Source organism: Myotis nattereri (genome assembly GCF_964212035.1).
Source record: "Myotis nattereri genome assembly, chromosome: 6".
Lineage (NCBI taxonomy): Eukaryota > Metazoa > Chordata > Mammalia > Chiroptera > Vespertilionidae > Myotis > Myotis nattereri.
Window position 1 is genome coordinate 69,700,589 of NC_138081.1, and position 21,754 is coordinate 69,722,342.

General features: G+C 38.9%; 1 protein-coding gene across 2 annotated transcripts in view; it reads left to right on the plus strand.

Moving 5' to 3' along the window:
- EPM2A (EPM2A glucan phosphatase, laforin) overlaps nt 1-21,754 on the plus strand; it is a gene marked incomplete at both ends in the record, with an annotated part of 290,693 nt that overhangs the window by 225,019 nt on the left and 43,920 nt on the right. The window contains 2 exons of one of the 2 annotated variants that reach the window (XR_013996164.1): nt 9,150-9,206; nt 10,523-10,803. Coding sequence is in view for 1 of the 2 variants with exons in the window: in XM_081094313.1 (XP_080950439.1) it covers nt 9,150-9,206; nt 20,544-20,591 (105 nt within the window). Of the gene's footprint in view, nt 1-9,149; nt 9,207-10,522; nt 10,804-20,543; nt 20,637-21,754 lie in introns of those variants that run through there. The other variant, XM_081094313.1, reaches the window with a different exon arrangement.

The following is a 21,754-nucleotide window of genomic DNA, read 5'->3' on the forward strand; positions in this document are numbered from 1 at the left end:
TGTAGGCCAGAAAATGCTATAAAATCTGTTGTCATCAGTTAAAAAAAAATTAGTGCAAAATGTATGGATGCAATACCTCTGTCATTCAAATAAGTGTTTGCATTAAAAAGTAAATGATATGAAATAAATGCTAGCCCAACAGTCAGTTGCTTGGTGCTTGGGCCACTGGGCCATAAGCATGCTGGATGACTTGGGCAAATTTGATTCCATCTTTGAGTTTTAGTTGCTCATCTGTAAAGTCAGGCAGCTGGACTAGGATGACCTGTATGTCTCTTCTAGTATTAAAATTCTATGATTTTATGGTTCTACCTGAATCATTCTTCTTTTAAGACTGAATTTATTTAAACAGATATATGCATCAAAATAGTAGAACACAAGTTTGTGCCTTTCATCATTAATCTGCAAACTCTCAAATTCACAGTACACCAAATTATATTACATAATTACTATGCTACATTACTGGTATTATAAAAAAAATGCTATATTTTTCCAAAAATCAGTGTATAAGATAATTATACATTCTGACTATTGAATTCTTTAAAAAGTGCACTCATCAATCACTAGTGATTATTCATTATGATTAGCTTACTTCTTGCCTTATTATCATAATTGGTTTTAATTCCCTCATTCTCTCCTGGCTGAATAATCTTCAATGAACATTTGGGGAAACATTAAAGAACTGGTATTTTTATAATATGAGAAAAGGCTGAGACACAATTAATAAATTACTTTCTGGAATATAAAGGAGCAGTTGGTGATCAGCTATTTTTCACTCCACAAAGGCAAAGAAAGACTAGAGCAGGAGCAAGGATGGTTGTGGTTACAAACAAACATTCTGAGTATTATTATTTTCTAAAATTTGATACCAAGAAAAATTGGTAAATCTATTGTTCTGGATATATTTGAGAATATGGCTGATATAGTTTGGGTGGTTGAGTTGAAGGGCATCTTGAAAATGAGACTGAGAATTAGGATTCCTTCTGGGCCTTTCTGAGAAATAGTAGTGAACACACTAATACCTCACCTATTCTGTTCTAAGTCTTCCAGTATTACCAGGCTCTACTTCCAAAATATCTTGGTATATGTAATAAGAAACCAAGAACATCTTTCTATTTACTTCTATAAAAGTTGGGACTCTATTTCTGAGTTTGTGCCTTGAATTAGAGTGTTCACATAGTTTGTACTAAGCTATGTTTAAGCTCAGTCATGTGAATCATGTAAATATGTCCCATGGAAATCTGGAGGGGTCCAACCTCTGCTTCAGTATTTCCACAGAAAAGGTTGCTGAAGCATTTTGGCTACTCCTTTGGGGTTTCATAAGCACAAGAGGAATGGTGGTTTTGTTATTCACAACCAGAAGTCATTACAGGGGAGAGAGGGAAAGGAGCGACTAGAACAACACTTAAGAATTAAAGAATAAGTTAACATTGGCTGCTAGATTTTACCAAACTTTACATATTCTCTCATATAATCCTCATAAGAAAGCCAAAGGCATATTCACAAAAAAAGTTTGCCTGCTAAGGCTGTGCAACTAAAAAGCAGATAAGTTTGAATCTAAATAAATGTCTTTATTTTTAAGCATGTTAAGGAGAGGAACAAACATGGAAAACATTTTTACATAGATGATTTCTGATTTGGGGAGGTCTTTAACTGTATTTCGTAATCCATTCATTTATGTAACTTTTTAATTTGGGATCAATAATTGTTAGAATTTCAAAGTAGTGAAGAAAGGCATTCATTAATCAATGATGTTGAGTAGCCATCTAGGAAAAAAAAAAGATAAGTTGGATTCTTACCTGTTGCATTCAAATTGTTCAAAGATTTTAATATAAACCCAAAATAAAACCATAAAAGTACTTGAAGAAACATTGGGACAATTTAATAATCTTAGAGTACGAAAGGACTTCCTAAGAATAACAGAAAACTCAGAAGACAAAATAGAAAAATATGACAATTAAATTATTTAAAAAATAAATGGCAAAACCACCAAAAGCAATTTCAAAAACTACCATCACCTAGAAAAAAATGTCAATTTTATCATAATTAGAATTTTCCTAAAACATAAAGAATGTCTGTAGATTAATATAAAAACATCCCAAGAAAGGATGTAGACAATGGGGATGCTATGTTTATGTGGGAGTAGAGTGTATATGGAAATCTCTGTACTTTCTATCAATTTTGCTGTGAGCCAAAACTACTCTAAAAAATAGTTTATTAAAAAAATCCATTACCATCTAATAGAAAAATGGACTCAGGATATGAAGAAGCATTCACATGAAAAAAAAAAAAGTTCTGAAATGTAGGAAAATATATTTAATTTTACTCACAATAACAGAAAAATTATAACATCAAAAAGCTACCACATTTTGTGTATTAAATTGGTAAAAATTAAAAAGTCTTATTTTAAAACATCATATTTACACATTTCTGAGTGGGTTGGTATAATCTCATATAGGGCAATTTGACAATATCTTGCAAAATTTTAAATGCACATATTCTTTTCAACCAGCAATTTCACCTCCAGGAATTCATCATTCTGATATAATCCCATATGTGTGAAATGTTATATGTACAACTAGAGGCCTGGTGCATGAAAATTCATGCACTCGGGGGGTCCATCCTGCACCCTCTCGTAGTCTGGGACCCCTTGGGAGATGTGCACCTGCTGGCTTAAGCCCGCTCCCCGGGGGATCATGCCTAAGCTGGCAGTCAGACTTCCCTCTGACAGCCCTGGAGCCCTCGACATCCCTAGCACTGCCAAGGAGGCAGGAGAGGCTCCTGCCACCACTGCTGTGCTCCCAGCCGTCAGCCTGGCTTGTGGCTGAGTGGAGCTCCCTCTGTGGGAGCTCACTGACCACCAGGGGGAAGCTCCTGCGTTGAGCATCTGCCCCCTGGTGATCAGTGCATGTCATAGCGACCAGCCATTCCCGGTTGTTTAGCTGTTTAGGGTCAATTTGCATATTACCTTTTGTTATATAAGATGCTACTTACTTTCAAGTATTCATATTTATTCCTTTTTTGCAAAAACAAAGATTGACAATTTATATAGATTACATTTTTTGATAGCAAAAGATTGGAAGCACCTTTGGTGTCAATAAGAGAGTAGTTAACTAAATGAGGGTTCAGTTGTAATGTTGGGGTTGTGGTGTTGGTTTTCACATGAAGGGTTTTTTCCTAAGCATTCTTAACTTTTTGCCTCACCATTTACTGAAGTGATTTGCCTAGTGAGTTGTGTGTTTTTTAAAAATATGTTTTTATTGAGTTTTAGAGAGAAAGGAAAGGAGAGGGAAAGAGAGATAGAAACATCGATCAGCTGCCTCCTGATCCTACCAGGGATCCAGCCTGCAACATGGGCATGTGCCCTAACCAGGAATCGAACCGATGGCCTTTTGCTGCATGGGTTGATGCTCAACCACTGAGCAACACTGACTGGGCTAGTTAGTGAGTTTGAGATTGGGCCCGTGTAGTTGTGCTCCTTGTCTATCTCTTCTTTTGGCATCTCTCTGCTCTACATTCACACCTCGTTCGTTAGGTCCTGAGACTTTCAAGGCAGCCATCCCTGCAGGGAGGCCTGCGGGTTTGGTATTAGGAATTCATTGCTGTGCATCTGAGCTGCATTCTCCAGTATCAGCTTTATCAGTAACACATACATCTTGATCTTCATCTGCTTTGCACTTTGTTTTCTCAGTCAATTTAAAACTCAGGTGGCAAAAGCACAGGTGTCATTTACTATGCCTTTCTTATACAGCACACATTTGGATCCCATCCACTCACAAAACTGAGAAATCTTTCCCAGTGCCTATGGTTGGGGGATCGTCTCTAAGTTAAATCAATGGAAGAAAAGAGCAAGGTGCAGACCAGCCTGTGCAGAATGCTACCGTTTGGGTAAAGAGAGTGGAAAAGAGAACAGGTGTTTATTTGTATCTACATAACTGATCTCTAAACATACATTAGACACCAATAACATTGGTTGCCTCCACAAGAGGGAAGACTGTGGCTGGGGCCAAAGAGGGGAGATTTTTCAGTGCTCACTTTTATACCTTTTGGAGTTTTTATACGTAGAGACAGATGATCACATGAGTTCTTTTCTCTGTAGTACATGTTGCTAAGATTATTTCTTCCTATCTCTTTATTAATCCCCCCAAAATTCTATTCCATTAGTGCCTGGGGTTAATAAAACAGTATAATTGTGAAACATGAGAGGGGACAATCATGAACATGTGACTATTCTTGGGGTTCCCTCTCAATGGACAACTAAGATGGCCTCTCTCTGCTCAAGCCTTTCTTGGCCTCTTTCTCCAGGAAGGGCTCTTTTCACCCAGAGATTGGGACTTTGATGAAGCAGAATTGGGAGGCAGGGAGGGGGTGGTGGTAACAAGTTCAACAGGAAGTGGAGTTCACTTTGTTTGAAAGGGATTGATGCAAGATTAGCTGGCCATGTATGTGGAAAGTAGGTGTATGTTTAAGAAATAATAAGAACCTGCAGGAAGTATTCCTGAAAACTTGTACAAATTCATAGTTTCTGGGCTCCAAGATCGGGCTGTTTGGGTCACTTCTTCAACAGATTTACAAATATTATGACTTGGAGCTGAAAGCAGTCATGATGTGCTTAGCTGGTTTGGATGACCCCCAATATCACCATTCAAGAGACACATAAAATAATTTATAAGGATTGAAACCCTCCCATAGAGAGACTTCTCCTGATTCATTTATTCTAGAAAGACAGAGCCTATTATCTAAGCCACTAATGAGTGATCCAACCACGTATCTGTTTTCTTTCCTTCCTAAAGAATATAATAGGAGTAGCGATAGTCTGGGTGTCCTGGGAATGAGCAGCCTTGCTCACCGCCAGATACCCGACATAAGCAATTGGCAGTCACTGCAGACACAGAGCTAGTTTACCCAGCACCTCCATGCCATAGGCCCTGCTGGGGGGAGCGGAGCGGGGGCGGGGGCGGGGGGGCGGGGGAGCAGTCGGGAGGGGGATGGTGGAGCAAAGGCAGGTTCCCTATGGCAGTGAGGAGTGCTCACTCCAGACCCTTTTCCCAAATTTGCTAACCCCACTCCTCGTCCACATCTCTCGCACCCTGATGACTTTTCTTTTCTCCAGTTTATCTCAAACTGCTTGGTTTGGCTATACATATGAGACACATTTTCATGGACTGAACTGGCTTACTATTTATATGTAAAATATAATATTATACAATCTGTATGCAAGCCATTAAAGACATATCAGATTGTTGTAATTTTTTTCATCCCAGTATGAAATCCTGTTCATGTATTTCCAGTTTTCACAAATTGTTGCTCATAACTTAGAGGTACGCACACAGAAGGAAACTTGGGCTTAAGCAAGGTGTAATAATATTGCCCTTCTCTGCTGAGATTGGTTGGGGAGTTTGTTAGAGCCCTGGTGTTGCTGGTTTTATTATTTGTTTCTCTGACAATGGTAGCGATGGGAAATTATCACTAGCAAAGACTCTTATCCTCCAGTCAGAGAGGGCTTGGGGCCAGAGGAGAAAGCAGCTTAAAATTGTGATTTAAAACTCTAGGAAAATAAATTATCATCACAATAAATGCTATCATTCAGGTGCATACGCAAAGGCAGAAATCCCTACAGGATAGAGACTTCTCTGAAAAAAATGTCATAATAAGGAATCCTTTCTGAGACTTTCTATTATTATCTGTGAGAACAGGAAGAACAAAGACCATTAGAAAATTATATGCTCTGGGGGGCTCAAGGCTCTGATTGCATTTACAGCTGTAAATCAAATCAAATCATGGGAGTTAAATCATTCTGGCCAGATCCTGTTTTATTTGGAAATGCTGCTTATGATAGGAATAGAATATCAAATTTATGATATATGTACCTGAAAAACATTATTTCAGTTTTTCTGCATTTCTAAATCCACAAATATTTCTTGCTTAATGGAATCATTAATTCATTGACTCATGTGTGGACTAATGAATTTGTCTGTTCATCTGCTCACACAGAAATGTGTTCCATTTAATAAGAAAAATGCCAGTGAATGATGCCCTGTTTTCCCCACACTTAGGTAAAGTAGGGTGAATGTCTGGGCAAATAAATACCTTTTCCCCGTTTTTAAAGGCAAGTCCTAACAACAGGCCACACACCGGATGATGCCCATAAGTGGCACCTCCTCTGATGCAGGGGAGAATAGGAAGCTCTTATTCAGAGACAGCCTGCAACCTAGGAGGGCTCAGAGTCACTGCCACTGGAGGAAGTGGACATATGACGTTCCAGACTTCTGGCTGGAAAGGCAACTTTGAACAAGGAATTCTGCATCTCTGAGCTCTTGCTGCCCAAATTCTACCTATAGCCTGTTGTGTCTTTTTGTCCTTCTCCCTAGGGATGATTCTTGCTTTTCCACTGAGCATTTAAAGCATTTGGATTGAGCAATATCATCGCAGCCCTCGAATTTCAGATTTCAACTTGAAACTGCTAAGACCGACACTTATAGGACAAGGCAACATGTAGCTTGATTGCAAGTATGACACAGAGAAAGGGAGGGAATGTGTGTTAATGGTAGATGACAGTCATAATCTTGCTTTGTTCTGTTTTCTATTACGATGAAAAATTAGACCAACTAAAATCATGACTCATCTCATTGACCCATCTGATTACAGAATATTTGATGGCTCTCTCATATTCTTCATCACTATGGATTTTGTTTTACTCTTTGGGAGTTAGACATTGCTTTAGGTGGAAAGGTCAGGCCACAGACACTTTTTCATGTCACTCACATGGTAAAGTTTGATGATGCTTAAGTGCCATTTTTGTTGCTATAAAATTGCATGCATGAATAATTTGGCAGAGAGCCCCCTAAATTTAAAGGTTAAACAACCTGCTACCTTGCTACATGATGGTTAGAACACCGCAGGCATAATTAGTCTCTGCTTAAATTGGCTGAAAATGACTAATGATTCCAGCAAGATTATATTACTCTAAATGCAGGTCACTTAGAGTTATGGCCTCGAGTAATAGGACACTGCCTTGCCACAGTACTTTAAAGAACATGATTGCAGTCCTACTAATTAAGGCGATGGTAGAAATACTCTGTGATTTGGCAATTCAGCTTATAAGCAAAACTAAGAGCTTGCAAGGGAATCCACACAGCATTGTGTGCTGGTTTGTCTCCAAACTAGTCAGTATACCAGGGCAGCATTTTGATAATACCTGAGTATCTGGACATAAAATTTGCCTTTGACAGTTTGACAAGGAAAATACACATATGGTATGAATGAAATGTGGGAGTAAATTCTGAGATTATCAGTGAGTGACTGCAAAACTTCAATAGATGTAATCAGACTCTTTCAAGGTGGTGAAAAGCAAAGATTCACTCAAATTACCTCAAGTAATGGCCAAATAGTATAAAGAATCACAGGGAAGGGAAGAGACAGGAAATCCTCTCAGGAGCCTCATGACCAGAGGTTGTAGACCCTGAAAGGTTGCTCAGGAGTCAATAGGAGCCAACAGAATCCTCTCATCCTCCATTGTCTCATTACTGAATTTTGACATTGCAGTGAATCTCTAAGGCCATATTTCTGCTGCTTCTGTTCCTGCCACTACTGACTATGTTTATTTTTCTCTCTGTCATTTAACTTTGTCCTAATTAGCTATAGCCAACGGAGCAGGAATACACACAAGCATGAGCCACTAGGTGTCAGGAATGCCCCAGAAGGGGCTGGCAGGCTCTGTGGGGAACCTCCTTCCATGGCTGATGCAGTGCGTCAGAAAACTGGGGCAGGATTGTAAATGGAAGACTTGTCAATGATATTGTGCTCTGTAAATAGAGGTATTTCTAGAGGGTGAAAAACAAAATTCCAAATGACAGGGAAGCCAAATCTGGAATTCTGCTGCCTGCTGCAACAATAGCCAAAGTCGTGAGACAGGTGCTGGTAAAAGGAAAGAGATTTTTTCAAGTGCCAGCATCTTGAGAAGATGGGGGACTTTCCCCGGTCCTCAAAAACCCCATCTTCCCTTCTCAGTGCTGGCCAGGGCTTTTATCAAGGAGGAGAATGAAAAACAAGACAAAGAGACCAGGGAGAGGCATGTGGGCAATCCATCTTTCCTGGGAGTAAAGAGAAGGGACCGGCCTGAGGGAGTGTTTCTTCCCAAGGTTTCCTCTCCCATTTCGGCATTATCTTTATAAATCTATAGTTTTACTGTGGTCACCTGTGGATTTTTAAGGCTGGTACAGGGCATTCCCTTCTTGAAGCAGCCTTTTTTTTTAAGTTGTAAAAAAAGAGGCTAGATAAGAAAGAATAACACAAGGTCTTATTTATATACTCTTAAGATAACAGAAGGTTGGCTGCAGCCTTAGAACAAATGGTATGTATAACCTTTTTATCACTTAATTGGAATGCTAATTTGTGGTTAAAACAGTGGTAGTCTAATCACCAACCAGCAAACAGCATATATTTCTATGATATTTAATAATGTGAATCTATCCCCAAGAGATAAAAGAACTCAGAAAAATTAAGATTCTGAGCCTATAAAGTTTGAGGACTTGCCTCTGAAATATGATAAATGCCTTCGAGGGAAATTTCATCTGTGGAGCTCTAGCTCATTTCCCATAAAGCCTCCTTATATTCTATGCTTCTGCACCACCAGGAACAAGAAGCCTTCTATTTGAAAAGTGCTTCATGGTCAAGGGAATCCCATTAGTAGTCACTCAATGATTAATAATAAGTATCATTTTAGTTGAACCAAGCTCTTGGCTATTACACTGCATACGCTGCAGTGGTTCTCAACCTTCCTAATGCTGCGACCCTTTAATACAGTTCCTCATGTTGTGGTGACCCCCAACTATAAAATTATTTTCATTGCTACTTCGTAACTGTAATTTTTCTACTGTTATGAATCGTAATGTAAATATCTGATATACAGGATGTATTTTCATTGTTCGCGACCCACAGGTTGAGAACCCCTGGTACGGGGTTCAGAAAATAAGGTTTTGCGAACTTAGCTATACAATATAGTTAAAAGAAAGAAAATAAATGTTCCAAAGAGATTCTTAAGAACAGTCTAATACTGAGATAAATGTATATTATCTGAGGATTATAGGCTCAAATTGGCCGCTCAGCATCACCAGTTCTCAACCTTTACATCTGCTCCCTCCTATTCACAGGCACAGTACATTTTTATGCTGACAACTCTCATAGGCAGACTGAGTTTCAACAAGGAGGTAAGTACATAGTGGAAGATCATTCTATCACTATTCCATCTCATTCAGAATTGCAGGGGCACTGGTCCCATTGCAGTCTGAGTGAATGGCACTCAGAGTTGCACATTGTACAGCCCTCATCACTGCATGCATTGGTGTCACTCTTGCATGGGATAATAATAACTCTTTAAATATGTAAACTTGTCATAGTGTGTGGAGAAGAATCATGGAGGTAATTTGAAAAGCAATCACCACTTTTGTTATGTGAAAATACTTTTATGAAATATGACCATTACCAGACAGCTGATAATAAAATTATTAAAATACTTTAATACTTATTTTAAGTACATGTGTCAAATGTTGTTGGGGATAAAATCTTTAATGTTAGAGATAACATACACTTTATTGAATAGAACAAATTGACAGATGGCAAGGAATTTGATGTTTTGGCAACTCTACCATTAAGGTGTTTGGAATAATTGTGCATATAGTTTTGCTTTCAAGTGGGAAAGAATGAGCAATATTGATGAATTCAGAACTCCGTAGAATTGCACATTTAAGTATTTAAACAGTTTATAAAGTACCGAGCCAGCTTTTTTCTTCCTTTTCCTTCCTCGACTAACCTTTTGAAGCACTCTAAGTTACTAAAGCTTCCATACACCTGTTTATAAGAAGCTTTTTGATGTCCTTTTCCTTATATTTAATTTGTGTACATTCGAGGTTTAAACTATTGCTATCTCTTCACTCTGTCTTTTAAATTCTTAGAAACTGTGAAGGAACTACAATTACAGACCATTAGGAAACACAAGACTCCAATGAACACACATTTACTCAGAGCAATCAGTGCTAAAATGTTTTATTTCAGACTCAGTAAAAACTACCCTGCTAAGGAGCTGTTTACATCATTCTTTAAGGTCCTGAAAGAAGTAACTGCATAAGGAGATGTTGCTAAGGTGCAGCCAGGGCAGAACCTTCAATACAAAAAACACAATAGGTTTCACTGTGGTCAATAATTCTAGAAAGCACGCTATATCTTTATCCTTTGGAAATTGGCTTGTATGTGGTTCCATTTGTGGGGTGTGTGTGTGTGTGTGTGTGTGTGTGTGTGTGTGTGTGTGTAAGAGAGAGAGAGAGAGAGAGAGAGAGAGAGAGAGAGAGAGAGAGAGTAGCTATATGCCTCACTTTTAAAAATCAGAAAACTCATTTTGAATAGAAATTGTTTCACTGTGGAGGTAGTTATGAGCTCCTTTCATCTTAAAAGTAGCAATTCTCCACCCCATTAATTCCTTATTCAGAATTCTTCATTGTTTAAATACCACTGTTTGTCTCCTGTTCAGAGTTGCTGATTTGGAAAGAATCCTGCCACATTCATTAACCACGGAAGCATCCACAGCTCTTGGTGCATTATCTTATTAAATGAGTGGTTGTTTTTATGATGCATTTGAATAAAAAGCACAAGATCTACTTCCTGTAATGAAATAATCACACTGACTTAAAAACCATTCCAGGAAGATGGCCTCAAAATTTGCTTTTGCCAATTTGGCAATTACAGTGAAAATTTTAAGATTTCTGCAAAAGAACTTTACGATGAAGCCACACCAATAACTATTACTGCAAGGTACAAACAGCACTAAAATAACTAGTATAATGAAAAGAATATGCCAAGGCAGAATGGTCTGTATCATATGCTAAAAATGCTGTGGAGCATTTAAGGTGAGTGTAAATTAGAGAACTAAGTAACATGATATAAATAAATTGAGCATGTCTCCTACTCACTTGCCTTGGGTTGTCCCTCCTCCGCTAATGTCTCCCTTCCAGACCAATTTCCACAGGGGAAACAAAATGATCTTTCTTTGATTTTAGTTCATTAAACCCCCTAGGTGTTTCCTTCCTATTTGCAGTTGAAGCCCAAGCTTTTTAGCATAGTATGCAGTGACCTCTGTGTCCTGATTTATCTGTGTCTCCAGATAAGGACCCTCTCCTAGCTCCACTGGTCCCCAAGCCTTGCAAATCCTCTCCCCATCTCTACATTTTATACTAAAGCGCAGGTGCTCTTTCTACTTGTTACTCCTTCTTGGTCCTTCAAAATCATGTTCAGAGGTAATTTCCACCGAGATCTTCCTCAGACTCCTTTTGCTCTTGTAAATGTATTATTGCACATATCATCCTGTATTGGGAAGGTTTGGAAAGGCAGTTTGTTGGAAGTGGTATTGGGACTGGGGTAATTGTAAAATGTAGTTGCTTAGCAAACACAGACTTAGGATGCTCATTTGAGTGATTTAGAGATGCTATTGGAGAGTAAGAGGGAGGGGCACTGCAACCCTTCAAACCAACCTTGGCATGCCATAATGTAAAGTGTGCCCATCTGTCACCCATACCTGAACTGGAGATATGATACAACTCATTATGCTGAAGGTACTAGCAGACACAGTAAAATTTGAAAAACAAATAAGTTGTGAGGCTAATGAAGGAAAAAAATGTATTATTCACAGATGATAAGAACAGGAAAACCAAAAACTATATGCATAAAATGTTAGAAATAATAAGAATTTAGCAAGTTTGCTGGTTGATCATTGCATTCAATATATGAACAAAAAGAGATAGGATATATAATTTAATTCAAAAGATAGAATTTAAATGTTTTTAAAATAAATTTAAGAAAAATCTCTTACAAATCAATAAGAAAGTGACACAAAATATTGACAAAAGTCTTTTAAAAATATATATATTTTTATTGATTTCAGAGGAAAGGAGAGGGAGAGCTAGAAGCATCAATGATGATAGAGAATCATTGATCAGCTGCCACCTGCATATCCTCTACTAGGGACCAAGCCTGCAACCTGGGTATGTGCCCTTGACCAGAATTGAACCCAGGAACCTTTAATGCACAGGCAGACCATCTATCTACTGAGCGAAACAGGCCAAGGTTTGACAAAAGTCTTGAAGAACATTTCCTTAAGGAAGCTTCTATAGTATCTAAATAAACATATAAAAAGATGCTTAATGTCCTTGAGAAGCAGGACATGAACGAAAATTAATTAACCACAATTCATTTTCTTTCTAACAGATTTGCAAAAATTAAGTGTTGTCAAGGATGTGGAGTAACAGTACACTGCTGGTAGTTTATAATCATTTCAGAAAACAATTTGCCAGCACCGGTTTGGCTCAGTGGATAGAGCTTCGGCCTGCGGACTGAGGGGTCCCAGGTTCGATTCCGGTCAAGGGCATGTATCTTGGTTGCGGGCACATCCCCAGTAGGGGGCGTGCAGGAGCAGCTGATCGATGTTTCTCATCGATGTTTCTAACTCTCTATCCCTGTCCCTTCCTCTCTGTAAAAAATCAATAAAATATATTAAAAAAAAGAAAGAAAACAATTTAGCATTATCTGATAAAGTTGATATGTGCAGTGACTGCAACTTGGCTATTCTATATATCTATCTATCTATATATATATATATATATTTATATACACTGTGAATAAACATTTGTATGTGTCAAAGTTTTTCTCTAAATTAATATATATATATATATATATATATATATATATATATAGAGAGAGAGAGAGAGAGAGAGAGAGAGAGAGAGAGAGAAACACTTTGACATATACAAATGTTTGTTCACAGTAGACAGGAAAAAATTTGGAATAATCATGATAGATTACTATATGTAAGGAGAAAGGAATACATTCCAACTGCCTGTAAAAACAGATAAATATCAAGAACATAATATTGAACAAAAAACAAAGTTGAAGATAAATATATACAATATGATTTCATTTATATAAAATTTAAACACAAGAACAATACAACACTATTATTTAGGCATAGACACATATATGGTGTAAAGCAAGGAAATGATGCACATAAAAATCAGAATAATCACTACCAATTAGAGAGGAAAGAATGGAATATGATTTGAGAAGGGTACACAAAGAACCTAAAGGTGACAGAAATGGTCTTTTCTTTCTTAATATGCATGGTGAGTACCTAGGCAAGGCTGGTATTCAGCTGGTACAAATTGGCAGAGCTGGACTAATAAATACATCCTTACTGGTGGGTATAGAGTTACTTTCAGGAGAATTCTGAGTATACCTCTTCCAAGCACTTGCATTGTTCCAACTTTGAAGTATTAATTCATCTACATGTAATTTAATTACTGATATTTTTAGTTTAGATCAACTATGTTACTAGTCTCACCCAGTTTATGTTCCTTTGTTCCTCTTTTCCTGCCTTCTTTTGTATTATTGCATTTTATATATTATTTTATCCGTTAAGTATGCATTATTTCATGCTTTATTAGTGGTTACTGTAAAGATCAAACATGGATTCTTAACTCCCTACAGTCAACCTTATATTAATACTACTAGAGGCCTGGAGCATGGATCGTGCACCGGTGGGGATCCTTTGGCCTGGCCTGTGCCTTCTTGCAATCAAGGACCCCTTGGGGGATGTGAGATAGCTGGTTTCAGCCCAATCCCCGCAGGCCCCATCCAGATAGGAGGGAGCCCAATCCCGTGTGTTGAGCATCTGCCCCTGGTGGTCAATGCGTGTCATAGCAACTGGTCCACCGGTCGTTTGGTTGTTTCGTCACTTAGGCTTTTATATATATAGATACCATCCCTGAAGCAATGCTGAGAAACTTAAAACAGTTTATCTCCATTTACCCCACTCCTAATTGTACCATCGGCAAGCTACCTTCAAGACAAATACAGATGGAACTTGGACATTAATGGTATTGACAGTTAGTGTAGGATTTTCAAGTAGATATTTCAATTTTAATTCCATCACCAAGGGCCAGATATCCTTCTATGTGGCTGTAAGCTGTGCTGCCTTCTATTTGCCTCAGGATACAATTGAGAAAGTCATACTGAAGCTGGCTAGATCCTCCATTCTAGCTCCCTATAAACTGACTCCTATATTTTCCCTTCCAAATAGGCCAGGAACCCAGCTGAAATGTAATAACAAAGAAACATGGTTGAGTCTTTCTGGTTTAATCAACATTTTTTATACAAAATTCTGTGTGGCAGTCGCTGTTCCCCTGAAGATTTGTGCTCCCCTTCCCCAGTGCAGTGGTAGCTGGGAAGGGGCTGCCCATCAGTGATTCCATTTCCCAGCATTACCACTTGCTTCTAAATGGTTCCATGGGACTAGTTCTCACCAATGGAGTCTAAGCAGAGTGGTGAGTGTCACTTCTAACCTGAGGTGGCAGAAAGCATATTCTATCCACTCTCTTCTCCAATCTTCTGGCTGAATTGTTTGCCCAGGGAGACCACAATAGCCACTTTTTTTAGGACAGTAGAATCTCATCAAGGTGGATTTCTAAATGAATACAGAAAAAGAATATATTCTTTCTCTACCAAGCAGGAATATACACTAGACTTTTATAGAGGGAAAAAAGTATTTATTGTGTTAAATTGCTCAGTTTGTTTTATGGCTCTGTTAGTTCCAATAGCTACCATTATTCTAACCAATAGTGCCTTTAGGTCAGTCATATTTATGTACACTTACACACACACACACACACACACACAAAAAAACAAAACAAAAAACATAAGCACTCTTATGCAATTTATTCCCAAAGTCTCAAGACCAGCTGTCTTAATCTGGGTTCAATTAGAGAACCACAACCCCTAGAAGCACTTACATACACACACATGCATACATATACACATAGGTGTGTGTGTGTGTGTGTGTGTGTGTGTATGTGTTTATTAAGGTATTTGGTACAAGGATTTGATCTTATACAGCAATAAGCAACAATGTGAGCTACAAAATATTTAATGACCTTGTAGTATCAACCTTTGAGCATTAAAAATAAGACAGTTGCTGCTTCATTTCCATTCTCCAAATCTTATGCAAAAAAATTCTCTCATGGATATCCTAAAAAAAATTTAGAAAAATAAAATCTTAAATACATAGTTCAGCCTAGCCATATAATCCGCCAATGGTTCTTCTTTAAAAGGCTACTGTTCACTGATTCAACAAATGTGCATTGAGTGCCACCTATTTTCAAACATTTTGAAAATAATGGAGATAAAAATATGAGTAAGATGTGTTCCAAACTTAGGAACTCATTATCCAGTGAAAGAAGCAAAACTAAAAACATAACTCTATCTGCAATGGTGTCACTATTCATAGGGCATTGTGCAAATACAGAGGAGACTGATGTTAACAGTTGCACTAGACGACTTTGCTCACACCTACATGAACAAATATCCTGGGAAACACGCCCCCACACCTCAATACTGGCAACTTCTAATCGGCTCTTTTCAGTCTCTATATCCCCTACTATCTTCCAAAGGTGGCAGATTGACAGGCATAAATATAAAAATAAACAGTGAACTCCATCTTTACTTTAGAAGCCAGAGATGAAGCTTCTAAAGCAGCCACTAGAAGAAAATGATGACAACCACTTTATTTTCTTAAATTTTTGTTGAATTTATTGGAGTGACATTAGTTAATAAAATTATACAGGTTACAGGGGTAAAATTCTATAATACATCATCTGCATATTGTATTTTGTGTTTACCACCCAAAGTCAAATCTCCTTCCATCACCATTAATCCCCCCCTTTACCCTTTTCTATCTCCCTCAACTCCCCTTTTCTTCTGGTAATCACCATACTGTTGTCTGTGTCTATGAGGTTATTTTTATATGCTTAATTCCTCCACCTTTTTCACCCAGTTCCCTAACTCCCCTCCCCTCTGACAGCTGTCAGCCTGTTCTCTGTATCTATGAGTCTGTTTCTATTGTGTTTATTAGTTTATTTTGTTCATTAGACTCCACATATAAGTCAACTCATATGGTACTTGTCTTTCTCTGTCTGGCTTATTTCAACTGCTTTATGTTAAATTGAACACAGTATACAGGGGAGGCTAACAAAGAGTGAACAAAGATTTGTAGACATTGTGTCAAGTCATTTTTCATATACCGTTCACTTCACCAGTAGTATGCGTAATAATACAGCAAGCACAGAACCGACAAAAAACGGGAATTAATTTTTCCTTCCAACACTGAGCAGTAAATTCTGCATAGGTCCATCATCAAGGTGTGGAACACACTAGTACAGAATATTTTTCAGATTGTTGAAGGCATTCCACCAGCATTCCCTGATTAGTTGACAAGCATTAAAAAAAATAAAAACCCATCACTAAATCCCTCACCACTCAAGTAGGACAACTGAGGGCAAAGACAGATTTATTCAAAGTCATGAAGGATTTATGAGAAAGTGAGGAATAGAGGCACATCTCTCACCCTTTCAGACCACACTGCTGGCCTTAACCTCCTTGCAATAATGGAAATGGATTGAAGCATTCAGAATATTCCTCCCGCCACCCTTGAGTTTATTTGCTATTCTTTTCCTCCCCTTCCTCTCTCTCCAAACCCTAGGGGCTTGATTAGCTGTATTTATTCCAACTGTTCTGAACAAGTTGAAACATTATTTTCTAAGCAGACCCAGGTAAGAGATGTAAATTTGTGGGTAAATTAAGCCTAAAGTGACCCAGACTCCCGGAATCTTGAACCTTTACCTGCTGCAGTGTTGGAGGGGTTTTGAAAGGGACACTAGAAATAATTTTTTAATCAAATATACTGAACATGAGTGGTGAAAATTTATTCCTTTGCTAAGTGATTAAGTGTGCCCACATAGACAGAGTGACCATAATTTATCATCCAAACTGGGAAGAGATATTTGGAAAGTGCAAAGGGGCCTATTAGTTATTAGGCCCAGGAAGTAAGTGAAACGGGGATGGCCTGGACAAACCAAGACCAAGCTGACCAACCCACATTGCAACATGTTCCTTCGTGAATGGATGTGGAGAAACATGTGAACCCTGGTGAGCATCTGCGTCATGCTCTATTTGTCTGTCTTGGTATGCTTGCTAGCTCATTGCCCCTCACTCGGAGACCAAAATCTACATAGTGTATTAGTTTCCTAGGGCTGCTGTTACAAAACACCACAAATTGGTGGCTTTAAACAACACAAATTTATTCTTTCACAGTTCTAGAGGCAAGAAATGTAAAATTAAGGTGTGGGCAGGGCCATTGTCTCTCTGAAGGTGCTATGGGAGAATCTGTTCCAGGCTTTTCTCTCTTTCTCTTTTTAAAAATATATTTTTATCATTGATTTTAGAGCGGAAGGGAGAGGGAGAGAGAGATAAAATGAGAGTATCGTCATTGATTGGCTGCCTCCTGCACAACCCATACTGGGGGAATAAGCCGACAACTCAGGCATGTGCCCTGACTGAGAATTGAACCGTGACCTCCTGGCTCATGGGTTAATACTAAACCACTAAGAAATACCAGCTGGGCTCTAGGCTTTTCTCTTAACTTCTGGTATTGCTGGCAAGTTTTGGCATTCTCACAGAGCATCACTCCAATCCCTGCCTCCATCATCACAGGCTGTTCTCCCTGAGTGTCTGGGTGTGGATTTCCCCTCCTCTTCCTATAAGGACACTAGTCACGCTGAATTATGGCCCACCCAGATTCCCTTATGATTACATCTGGAACAGCTGTTTCCGAATGAGGTCACATTCACAAGTACCTGGGGTTAGCACTTCAACAACTTAACCCCTAACAGAAAATGATGGTATCAAGAAAGAAAAAGTAATAAAGGCCTGGTTGCCTCCAGAGCATACTTCTCAGTCCTTACTGTTATGGTTTCTTGAACAAATAGACCTGTACAGAGGCCAGAAACAGGTTCCTGAAATAGGACACTGGGCAACTGCAGGCACAGAGCACATTATTTCCCAGCAAGGTTCTAACCCAACATAGAGCAAATAGTCTTTAGGGATACAGATGCCTTCTTTATGGCATATCCCTTAATTGAAGAGCTTCCCACCTTCAATAAAGTCTCTACGAATTCTCCCTAAAGTCTCTGTGAATTCTGACAACACAACCTTATAAATATGTCTTAGTTACAATGTTAGGGAAAAAATGGACACATCTCTTTTACTTTTTTAATTTTGTTTTATTGCTTAAAGTATTACGAAGAGTATTACATATGTCTCCTTTTTTCCCCTTGACCTTCCCCTGGTCTCCCCTACCCCCCAGTGTCTTGTGTCCATTGGTTATGCTTATATGCATGCATACAAGTCCTTCAGTTGATCTCTTACCCCCCCACCCCCACCCTAACCCTCCCTGGCCTTCCCGCTGTAGTTCGATGCTGCTCTGCCTCTGTATCTATTTTTGTTCATCAGTTTATAATGGTCTTTATTATCCATAAGTGAGTGAGATCATGTGGTATTTATCTTTCTCTGACTGGCTTATTTTGCTTAGCATCATGCTCCCCAGTTCCATTCATGCTGTTACAAATGGTAAGAATTCCTTCTTTTTTACAGTAGTGCAGTATTCCATTGTGTAGATGTAGCACAGTTTTCTAATCCATTCATCTGCTGATGGGCACTTGGGCTGTTTCCAAATCTTAGCAATGGTAAATTGTGCTGCTATGAACATAGGGGTGCATATATCCTTTTGTTATGCCCAGATTTCAAGACACTCCCCCCCCCCCCCCCAGAACCACCAGGGAGCGCTGAGTCCGATGCAAAAGCATAGAGTCTTTTATTCCAGCCTGGGCTTGGTCCCTCTGCCTCCATACTGGATGCAAGAGAGCCCGGAGTCTTGGAAGAACAAAGAATTTATAGGGCTTGGGGTCAGGGGGTGGGGGCACACACTGACCTCTGATTTGGCCAATTCCGGTTGGTTGAGTGAGGGCCGGGGGCTAGTGATGCAAGGGCAGGGTGCAGCTAGGGTCTGGTTACACAAAGACAGGGGGGTGGCTAGCATACTCTTGGCCTTGGGCCAGTTTCCCCCGCTTTCCCATTGGCCGAGATAAGGGCAGGCTGAGTAACTGATACATTCTGCGGCTTTTTCTTGGAAGAGGGGTTAAGGACACAGCTATCAGTCCTGTTCTGTCCTTTCATTCTCCCCTTATCTTGGAACTTCCGCTCAATCATGAGACGGACTGAACTATCAACTGAACTATTCCTATACACTCCTTAACAAATTGGACTAGTCTGTTAATAATGCAAGGGCCGAAAGTCAACAGCATCAGGAGGATTACAAGGGGTCCGCTGAGGTCCACTGTCTTCTTGAGGGTGATCTGCAGCGGGTGTGTCTGGTCAGAGGTCACCTTCCAGTCTGGCTCCCTGCTGTCCTGGGCACAGAAGGAGCTGGGCTTGTGATCTGGCAGAGACAAACTATAACAAATGGTCCAGTGGAAGGGAAAGAAAACATTTCAGTTTTAACAACCTCTATTGAAATAGGATTTTTCTCCTTAAAATTACCCCTCCGTTCATTAAAATACCAATTTATTTACTGTATTCAATTTGGCCTGATTGTTTGCATAAACACAACAGGAATGGTAACTGACTATCTTTGCTGGAATTTCATGATTGAATCTTAATGTGCCCCATAGGGCCAGGAAGCCAAGCCATCCAGCTGCCATCAGGCCTGCTTGCAGTATCTGCTGAGTTAGGTGAATCCCTCACCTGTAGCAACTCCACCTGAGCCCACGTTCTAGGCTTTAAGGCCCATCTGCTGATGGGCACTTAGGCTGTTTCCAAATCTTAGCTATGGTAAATTGTGCTGCTATGAACATAGGGATGCATATATCCTTTCTAATTGGTGTTTCTGATTTCTTGGGATATATTCCTAAAAGTGGGGTCACTGGGTCAAATGGAAGTTCCATTTTTAACTTTTTGAGGAAACTCCATACTGTCTTCCATAGTGGCTGCACCAGTCTGCATTCCCACCAGCAGTGCATGAGGGTTCCTTTTTCTCTGCATCCTCTCCAGCACTTGTTGTTTGTTGATTTGCTGATGATAGCCAGTCTGACAGGTGTGAGATGGTACCTCATTGTTGTTTTGATTTGCATCTCTCAGATGATTAGTGACTTTGAGCATGTTTTCATATGTCTCTTGGCTTTCTGAATGTCCTCTTTTGAAAAGTATCTATTTAGGTCCTTTGCCCATTTTTTGATTGGATCATTTATCTTCCTTTTGTTAAGTTGTATGAGTTCCCTATAAATGTTGGAGATTAAACCCTTATCGGTTATAACATTGGTAAATATGTTCTCCCATGCAGTAGGCTTTCTTGTTGTTTTGTTGATGGTTTCTTTTGCTGTACAGAAGCTTTTTATTTTGATGTAGTCCCATTTGTTTATTTTCTCTTTAGTTTCCATTGCCCTAGGAGCTGTATTGGACACGTCTCTTTAAAATAGCTCTTGAAAAGGCTAGTGATGCAACGCTGGTGGTTGTGAGCTCTGATGTGGAGTGGTCCATGCACGTACTTCAAGCAAACAGTGCCATATAATGCTTATCAGATCTACTTCCACCTTACCGTATTCTTATTTTCTCTTTAGACAACATCTGGGAGAAGTCATTATCATGCCTTCCTGAGGTATTGTTAGCAGCTGCACGCTGTCATTTCACAGGTTACATTACCTAGAAATAAGGTAATTATTAGCTGGAGTGATATAAATTCAGAGCTGAATTGTTATCTAGAAAAGCTAAAATAAACAAGGGAAAATATTCATGCCTTTAGGCACTGCATTTATGTTTATAGAGTACCGTATTTCACATTTTATTGTTCAAGCTTTTTTTACTAAAGATACTTTGCGGTTTTGTTCCTATAATTCACGGAATAATGAATTCACATTTGTTTATTCACTAACAAGAAATGCAAAAATCAAAATACGAGGGTTTGAAGTTAATGTAGATTCATCATACTTTATTAGGAGAAATCAGTTATTATTATAAGCTCCATGGTATATTACTTTTATTTCCTAATCTTTTCAAATCTCATTAAGATGGAATCCTCTTTCTTTCATCCAGAATACTTTCACTGCACTTCTCAAGGATTTGTTTACTTAATACACATGTGTACTGCATAATGGACAGACATGTTTAATTATGCATGCCATGAGAGTAGTGGTCATTTGTGTTCTGTGTGTTTTTGTGTTTTTTTGGGGGGGTGTGGGGAGAGTTATATTTTATCTTGCACTTTCATGTGTCTCTGTGTGGACCTCCAAGAGATGGATTAAGAATGTTTTGAATTAAGGAGTAGGAGCACATTTTAATCACTTTAGGTTTGAAAGGGGGACTTGAGGAGAATCTGATCAATAATAGCGACAATGATGTGGTTTCTGGTACTGGCCAGGACAGCTGAAGCTCAGCATTGACATTATAATAGATTGCAATGCCTAAAACTGCAATGGAAATCAATCTTAAACCCCGTAAAATGTCACAGACTGCACTTAACTCATATTACAAGTCCTTTGCTCCTAAGTATCTTGGCAATGGTGGGAAGATGTATATTTACATTTATAGCCATTTGGACTCACTTCCCTCTCACAACCTTTTTGTTTTTAATATAGACTAATGTGGGAAGGACCAGCTAATTCGTCAGTGTCCAGTTAATGCATCAGTGGTATTAGTGCTTTTTCTTTCTATTAATTTATAGTCACACATTTATTCTCCCTCAGGCCTCTAACTTTTAGAAATCTCTATGTCAAATAAGATCACCTTATTTGTGTTCTAGAACACCTATGGTGTTCATTTGCTAGTGTAGCAA